Raw genomic sequence first — 9,307 nt, forward strand, 5'->3', positions numbered from 1 at the left:
GGGTTTCCTTCAGTGCAAAATAAAACCTGATGGGCGTTGGTCGTGACCCCGCCTCTGGGGAAGCGGCTTCTAGCCGGAGCACTTGGATGCCAGAATGTGATAACGAGCGAGCCGTGCAGTTTCCTTTTTAACAGTGATTTCACCTTCACTGTTGGATACTATAACCATGCAATCGTTTGGCTTGTTGAAGTGCAGATACGGAAAGTGATATTGTTAATCATCTGTTTTATTTGGTCATTGGAAATGTTTTCACATGAAAATAACCATTAGCAATGTGAATATGAATTACGACATATGCAACCTACGATGTTTCGACTTAACGCCGCCCATGCCTCTTCCACCATTTTGTCCACAGCACCATAGTGACTACATTTACATGCAGTCAATATTTGAGTTGAGGTCAAAATTCCGATATCTGAAACCTTCGAACTAACCCGTTTACATGAATGAGTGGACAGAAAAAGAAGGACTTTCGGGAGAGTACACTGACAAAAATGAAATATTTATTAAGAACCCAGATGGCACAGTATACACAGTATATTGACCTGAGTTTTGTTGATGACATGGTTGGCCTCCAGTTGAATAGAAAATTTCACCCCAAGTTCCGAGGAGAAGGATCCCATTGGTGACAGTGTGCCTGATGTCAGAACAATGCTGTGCACTGTTCCACTTAAATCAGAAAAGGCCTAAAAAAGAGAATACACACAACGGTAAACTGATTATTTCATTTCATATCTTATTTTAGATTAAACTCAGAGCTCCAGCCACAGTGTGTTTTGGAGTTATTACCATGACTGTGAAGGGCATTGCCAGGTTGGCTACGATGCTACACAAGCTAGCGGCTAAGCTGATACAAACAAAACCAGTCAATGAAGAGACCGACATGGATTGAGCAGAGCACCGCCTTGAGGTAACTAGACTTGTAAACTGTTTCACCTTTAACACAAAAATAATTACCGTATTTTCCGGACTATAAGCCGCTACTATTTTCCTAGGTTTTGAACCATGCGGCTTTTATAAAGGGGTGGCTATTCTGTGGACTTTTCTCCCACTGTTCAAGGCACTCTAATGGCAATTACAATACAACACAACACAATTGCCATTACCAGGGTGTCATTAAAGATGGAGGAGTTCAACATGCGAGGGCATTATGCACTAGGTTATGAATTAAGTGGTTTGCGGTAGTAGAGCAATAAGAGGTGGATGACAACCCGGAGTGGCAGTGGGCAGTGAAATGAAGCTAGAATAGAATAGAATAGAATAATGTATTGTCTGTCCCAATGGTGACAGAAATTCCTCTTCGACAGGGCTCACAAACACATTCACACATTCCCAACAAGACACTTAAACAAAAAAAAACAACAAAAAAAACAAAACATGCAATCAATGATCTATTTCAAAGTGTTCAGAATGGTTGTGGCGGATGGAATGGATGAGTTCTTGTAAATATTTTTTTGGGCCAGTGGAATTTCATACCTTCTGCCTGACGGTGGAGGGGATGAGAGGGGTCTTCTGTGATCAGAGTGGCCTTCCTGATCACTGAACGGTTGGAGAGTTCAGACGGGGGTTTGTAGTGAACCACATATTTTGCTGGCCTGATTTATTATTCGTGAAAGTCTGGTTTTGTGTTTGGTGGTGAGCAGATTGTACCAGGATGAAATGTTGAATGTAAGAATGTATTGGATGAGTGAGCGGTAAACCATTGTTAAAATGTCTTTACAGATATTAAAATTCCTTAGATTCCTCAGCAGGTGGAGGCATTGTTGTGCCTTCTTGTAGATGGAGTCTGTATTCTAAAGGTCAGGCAGGTGTCAATCTCAGTCCCCAGGTATTTAAAGGACTGGACCTGCTCTACCAATTGCCCCTGAATCCTGAGTGGCTGAAAAAGAGATTGCTGCCTTGCTTCTGCCTCTGCAGCATAGCTCTTTTGTTTTGATGTTCAACTCCAGTGAGTTCTCACTGAAGGTTTGGACCAGGTCGCTGACTGTCTGCTGGTACAGAGTCAAAGCATTAGAACCAGTCATTTGGGCCAGCAATGCCATGTCGTCTGCATATTTAAAAAGTGTTGTTCCTTCACTGCTGCAAGAGATGTTATTAGTGTATGTAGAGAAGAGGATGGGAGATAAAACACAACCTTGAGTAAGCCCTGTGTTTAAAAACGGTTTGCTTGATTTAAAAACATTCACAATCACCTTTTGTGGTCTGTCCTGTAAAAAGTTATAAATCCATAAAAGCAGTGTTGGGTTTATCTGAGGGTCTGTCAGGCGGTGCAGCAGGGTGCTGATGTTTACAGTGTGAAAAGCAGAGAAGTCCATGGATAAAATCCTTGTGTGTGTGGGGGGGGGGGGGGTGTGGGGGGGGTGTATAGAGTCCAGGTGTTTTGTGATGGTGTCTAATGCTGTGAGACTTGCATCCTCTACACCATGTCTTTCTCTATACGAAAACTGGACGTTTGTCGGCCAACATGTCAGACTGCTGTTCACCCACTACTCTCTCCATGCCCTAGCAATGCACTGAGGTAAGGGCCACGGTCTGTAGTCCTTCACGTCCTTTGCATGTGCTTTTTGGGGGATGGGATTATTGTGGTCTCTTTCCACTGGTTGGGGATAGATCCAGTGTCCTGGAGAAGCTGGAACAGCCTGGTGAAAACTCCACCTAACTGAGTGGAATAGTCCTTGAGCACCCTGCCTCTGGGCTGATCAGGGCCAGGGGCTTTGTGTGGGTTGACTATGTGCAAGATGGAGGTCACCAGCTGTTCAGCTATGATGAGGGTTGATGGGAAGTTCAGGATCGGATAGGTCCAGTTGTTTGGTGTACTGTTGTTGTTGAACCGGGTGAAGCTGTCAAGATGTTCTGCAAAAGAGATAGGGTCTGTGCAATTGACCGATGCAGATTTGGTGTGTCGGCCCATCATAGTGTGTAATCCCCGCCATGCTTCCCTTGCAATCCCAGATGTTATTTTATTTTCCACTTTGTCCTTGAAGTTGATCTTGGCCAGTTTGGCCTTCCTCCTGAACTCCATTTTTAGTTCTTTTACCCTAACAACCCTAACTGTCTCCTTGTAGGAACGCCTTTTTCTTAAGAGTAAGACAGTGTGTCTTGGTGATCCATTTTTTATTGTTTGAGTCAATAGTTATTTGTCTGGTGGGAGTGACAGTGTCCTCAGAGTAGGACATACAACGTTAGTATATCTGTCAGTGCATGAAGATCACCACCACAATCATTAAAAAACAAATCCCAGTCTGTGAGCTCGAAGCAGCCCTATAGTGTTTCAGTTGCTTCATTATTCCAGACTTTGATAGTTTTTCTTAAAGGTTCTCCGGTTTTCAGTTGTGACCTGTACTTCTATAAGTACTTTATTTTCTCTTGGTTCTGTTCCGTTTTAATCAGCAAAGTTGCTGCCGTGTTAAAAGGCACTGTTAGGAAAGAATCTGTTCAGATACATACGTGAACATTTACAGTTCAAAATTGTTCTGTTAATGCAGTAAATATCTAATTTTTCAACAGACAGGTGAGGCTTATATCAAGGTGCGGCACATATGTTTTTTCATTATTATTATTTTTTTTAATAGAGGCTATATAAAGATGCGACTTATAGTCAGGAAAATACGGTATTGATTCAACATTTTTAAACATTCCCATTATTATTTACTTTTCAAGAAAACCATTGCACTGTACATCATTTGTGCATCGCTCAGAGAGCAAACTGTTAAAGGCACATTCAGGAGTTTATGTGAGGCAAATACATTATATTAAATTGTTATAATGGGTGGTTATTATAAAGTGTTATCTTTTTTTTGGATGAAAAAAAAGAGTCTAATTTTTCTTTTGGTAGGTTCATTCTGTATATTGCCATAGAACACATTATTCTGTGGGCCTTTGAAGATAGGTCAAAATCCATTAAAATCGCTTGAAGTCATGGCTAGCATTGTATGACTTAAAGACAGAAATCAACCCAGACATTTTTTTTTCCAAGAATATGTTCCCAGCAGGCCCACTAGTTGAAACGCGACATTCTGATTAATATTGTGTTTGTGGAATATGAGTTAAGCAGCAAAATCCACCCCTTTTTAGCCCTCTCAGCAGTAGTGATGTCATTTTCAGTCGACAGAAGTGACAAAATGGCCGCCCCCAGAGATGGCTAAAAAGGGTGGCTTAACACATATTCTACATACACAATATTTATCAGAATGCCTTGTTTCAACCAGTGCATAGAACATATTCTTGAAAAAATATGTTTGGGTTGACTTCCGCTTTAAGTGGCCTGCCATCTAAATCTCCATTTCAATCCAGAACATCACTTTGTTTACTCCTTGCCAACAAGTAATCTATTTGCACATCATGAGGATCAGTGCTTCAGAATGGATGGATGGATAAAACTATTGAACTGAACTACATACAGGAGTGAGTTGAGTGTACGTGCGTATGTGTGTGTGTGTGAGAGAAATCGCCGATTACATTACCATATTTAAAAGTGTATTTCTTTGATATACCTGTTGTGACATTTAGTTGAACTCACCCACACAGTCTCCATCTGCAGTAAAATGTGCTGTGTAAAGTGTGAAACAGGATGTCTGTAATAGAAGACTGTTAGCCCACAAACGGGTGCAACGTTCAGAAAAGAGGGAGTATGGTTGGTTTCGTGTGTCTGGATTTTGAAATGCATGTTGCTTGTACTGAATAAAAGGAGAACGAGGGGGGCACGGAGGCTGACAGACTGGGGGAACAAACACCTCGAGTGGCCTCCACTGGCCCAACCATGTCAATATCATGAGTATGGGCACTAGCGGTGGGATCGTCAATTACACCTCCGGTGACGGAAAAACCTTCCCACCCGCAATATCGTTCCCGAGAATAAAATCAACACCATCGATGGGCAGCTGAGGTCGCACAGCAACTTGATAGGTCCCAGTCACCAATGGTGAAGTCAAATGAACAAAATGTAAAGGGGAACGTGTTACACTCAACTTAACCCCCCATGCCAAAACATCAGACCCACAATATGACTGGCCCGAGAAAGGTAGCACATCACTGCAAATTAAAGACTTCATGGCGCCAGTGTCCCGCAGAATGGTGATTGGTACTTCTTTCTCCTCACCAAGGAGAGAGACAGTACCATGTGACACAAATGGCTGGAAGTCCACATCAACATGGATTTTGTCCTGTAACACAGTTGACGGCTCCTGTACCGAGGTGGAATCGACTTGAATCAGGCCAATGGCGAATGGCTTTGGCCGTCGACTTGGGTCTTTTTCCTGCAGAATGGGGCATGCATTGATAAGATGTCCCTGCTCGCAACAGTAGAAACATTTACACATTTCAGCGGTGGCCATGTCCACCCCAGCACTTTGTCGGGTCAACTTGGGTGGCCTTCCTGGAGATCTAACCTTTTTATCTGCAGGTGCCACTAGTTCTCGACTACCAGTAGACGGAAGGACAACCTTATGTGTCAACACAAACTCATCTGTGAGAAGAGCAGTTTCAGACAAGGTTACAACTTTTTGTTAATTTAAATATATAAATACATAATATAATACATTTTTTTCGGAAAGTTGATTCTTAAATTCCTCCAATAGAATGAGTTAACGCAAATCGGCAAACGTCTGAACTTTACAAGATTGACACCATTTTTCAAAAAGAAAACCATTTTCTCTTGCAAACTCCATGAATGTTTGGCTGGCAGTTTTTCTCCGACTCCTAAATTGTTGTCGATATGCTTCTGGCACCAACTGGTATGCACGCAGAACAGTGGACTTCACAATATCATAATTTAGACTATCGTCCCAAGACAATGCGGCGCACACCTCCTGAGCCTTACCCACTAGTCTAGTCTGCAAGAGCAAAGGCCACACTGACCTAGGCCACCGTAAAGTAATAGCAATGCGTTCAAATGTGTTAAAAAAAGAGTCCACATCGGACTCCCCAAATGGAGGAACCAGCGTAATGTGCCTACTGACATCAAAAGTGTCCTAGGGTGTCTGGAAGGGGTAAAGTTTAGGCAAGGGAGCACCTGCAGCAGCAGTGTCACACTCCCCCTCCAGAGCCTTCAACCTTAAGTGCATGGCCTCCACCTCCAACTCCTGATGCCTGACTTCTACCTCCTCTATACGTAGAGTCAACGTGAGCTCCTCAGCAGACATACCAGTCTTACCAGGGAGGGCATGGAGTGAGGGGGGAGCACCAGTTACAGCACCAAGCTCTGTACCCACTGCAGCAGGCGGCTCAACCAACAGGCCCCTTTCACCCAATACGCCCCGGAGAAGCTCCGGCAACTTCCGCTTCTTCATACCAGCAGGCACACACACATCGAAAAATTCAGCTATCAAAACCAGGTCCTTCTTCCTACATTTATTTAACTTCCCCACCGACGGATTAACAATAAAGTCCCCTAAATCAAACTCCATTGCCACTCCACCAAGGGATCAAAAACGGCCACACAAACACCTGAAGCGTACAGGACAAAAGAAAGATAAAGGCCGGTCAAACAAAGGATCCCGGACAAGCCCCCAAAATGTTATGTTACTGGCCTAGGGAAACCCGAAACATAACCAAAGTAAATGCTCCCATCATCCTCCCACTCCAAGCAGGCCAGTGTGCACGAAAACTATCTTTATGTGGTTTATTGGTTTGACTTCGGAGGGAGAAATATGCCAACACAACAAACAAAATAAATCTAAGGACCCTAACTCTGTCTACAAAATAAAACAAATCAAGGACAAGCTCTTAACTTACTCCTACTAATAAACATGAGAAAACAGGCATAAACGAAAAGACTTCTCCCTCCTACCAGGTTACAACTGCTCACACAATTGCAGGTACACGCGGTGCACAGGACAGTATCTGGCCAGGTTGGAAGCTGGAGGGCTCAGAGAGAGTTGGCTGCTAGTACGTGTTGGTTTAAAAAAAACTTGCTTCCCTCCTCTGACCAATCCGCTGGAAGCAATCTTCTGAATTGGCAAATCAGCAGGTCACACCTGTTTGCACTCAGTACACACAAACTTTCATGCCCAACAAACACACACGCGCAGGGTTCAAAACAACAACAGGAAAATAAGTCGCCCACAAGGCATTACTTCAACAGCTACTAGAAGCAGTACAACTGCATAGAAGAATTTTAATTTGCAAATGTAAAGCACATTTGACAGGAAATAACCAAATCACAATTGGCAACCGCTTAGCTGATAAAGCTGCTAAGGAAACAGCCCAGGGGATTTCCCCGGTTGACACAACATTAGCACATGAACTGCTTGCAGCAGAAACACAGAACACCATACAAGACATTTTGAAGTCGCGACAAAAACAAGCACCACATAGAGAACAATATTGGGAAAACAAGTAGGCCAAAGATGACACAGGCATAGGGAAATGCAGTGGCCTGATTGTATTCCCATTGTAGCCACAAGAATGAGGATAGTACCTACAGGAAGAAAAACTATCCCCACTTAAGATTCTGTATGAACGACCATATAGACTCCCTGAACTTGCCCCAGAGCAACCAGTAGCAGGGACTTCTATCCCTGTCCACATGAAAAGGCTCTTTGACCAGAAAGAAATGCATAAGCACAATGACTTGCCAGTGAGTTCTGCTCCACAGACATGCCAGGTCCAGACTGGAGACCTGGTCTTCCTCAAAGGGGCTGAGACGACCCTATTGGGACAGTGAACGCTGGGATGGCCGCTTCCAGGTGATTGCAGCAAGTCCAACTGATGTAAAGGTCGAAGGGCGTGACGGCTGGATCCACCAGTCGCAGTGCAAGCTCCTTCGGTTCCCTGTTGACGGGCCTAGCGATGCCAGTCCCTCGAAGTAGGATCAGCACCCAGTGCGCTGACTGCACACCGTCGAAAGACCACAGTTGGAGAGAGGGTTTTCCGTGCTTGCACACCACTCTCGGGTGTGGACAGATGGAGCAGACAACAGGCCAGAAGCTGACCGCAGTCGGCTAGGGACACTGTTTGCAACCTTCCAGGACTGTGATTGGTGGCAGTTGGCACACAGCCTCGTGACCAAGAAAACAACAACACTGAACAATCGCCTATTCGTACACTGCTGTCTACCTCTATCCTGGGAAATCTACAGCTCCTGACGGACAAAACAGGGACAATGATGAACTTGTGTATATGTTATTGGAGTCCAGCAAACAACCTCTTATGTTGTCAATGATGATGTGGTGACACTTAACAGTACACACAGAGCGAAAAGAGATTTGGGAAGTGCTAATTCAAAACTTCCGATTATGTTTATTTTGATGCAATTGGCTAACCCCAAAATATTCCAGATAAAAATCAATTATGAGATGAAATAAGCGCAGCATTCACACAGTTGCCATTTATCGGTTATCTTTTTCCTATTTCCACGTATAAGCACACCAAACTAATCCATTATCTGAATCACAAGGTGAACACTTTAACGCATTTCACAGAAGCATTATTTACGCATACAGCTTCACAATTGCATGCAACTTCACTTGTGGCTTTGCAGAATAGGCAGGCATTAGACATGATATTGGCGGAAAAAAGGAGGGGTTTGTCAAATGATTAAAACTGGTGATTGTTGTACCCACATCCCTCTACACACATTGTCATGGATCGTTAACAGAAACCCTTACACTGCCTAGAGCTTACAGAGAAAACTTAAAATATGAAAGGAGTTGAACCAAATGCCTTTTTGCAATGGCTACAAGATACATTTGGAAATTGGAAAGGTATAGCTGTCGTTATAGCCTCGATGATCATTAGTATTCTATTATTATCCTGTTTTTGTATCTCTTGTGGTATTCCCCTATGCAAAGTTTGTACTGCCAAGATGATGGATGTTGTTGATTTGAAAGTAGCTGTTCATGTTACTGTAGGTAGCTATGTCTGAATACCAACAAGTGTGCATGAACTCTGATGATGACGATGATTCTACTGTTGTGTAAACCCTTTTTGACGACTTCACAGAAAAGCAAAGCAGTTGTGAATGTTTGATGTTTCCGGGTTCACCTTGTACATACATGTATTGGACCAAAAACAGCTTTAGCTCTTGCTATCTTTTTTGTGTTTGGCTACTGCTTACGAAGGGTTTCTGCCCCTTTTCCACTGGGTTTTGGGGCAGTTTCTGCCCCTTTCCCATTGTTTTTTTTTGGGGCAGTTTTCCTCCCACGCAAGCAATAGCTTTTGGGTGATATTAATGTTTTGTTTCATTTTAATCATGATATACAAGAGGGAAATGTGAGAGGAATCGACAACTATATTAATATGTTTAAAAGTTTATTTCTTTGATATGCCTGTTGTGACATTTAGTTGAACTCCATCTGCAGTAAAATGT

At 43.2% G+C, this 9,307-nt stretch overlaps 1 protein-coding gene across 23 annotated transcripts in view; it reads right to left on the reverse strand.

Annotated features, from left to right (window-relative positions):
• brip1 (BRCA1 interacting helicase 1) overlaps positions 1–9,307 on the reverse strand; it is a 302,307-nt gene that overhangs the window by 219,130 nt on the left and 73,870 nt on the right. For all 23 annotated transcript variants that reach the window (XM_086034853.1, XM_086034852.1, XM_086034839.1 and 20 more), the window contains one exon: positions 546–686. In XM_086034853.1, coding sequence (XP_085890979.1) covers positions 546–686 — 141 coding nt within the window. The remainder of the gene's footprint in view (positions 1–545; positions 687–9,307) is intronic.

This window comes from Filicampus tigris, chromosome 7 (genome assembly GCF_054856515.1).
Source record: "Filicampus tigris isolate MCC_2025a chromosome 7, RoL_Ftig_1.0, whole genome shotgun sequence".
In the NCBI taxonomy this organism is placed as follows: Eukaryota; Metazoa; Chordata; class Actinopteri; order Syngnathiformes; family Syngnathidae; genus Filicampus; species Filicampus tigris.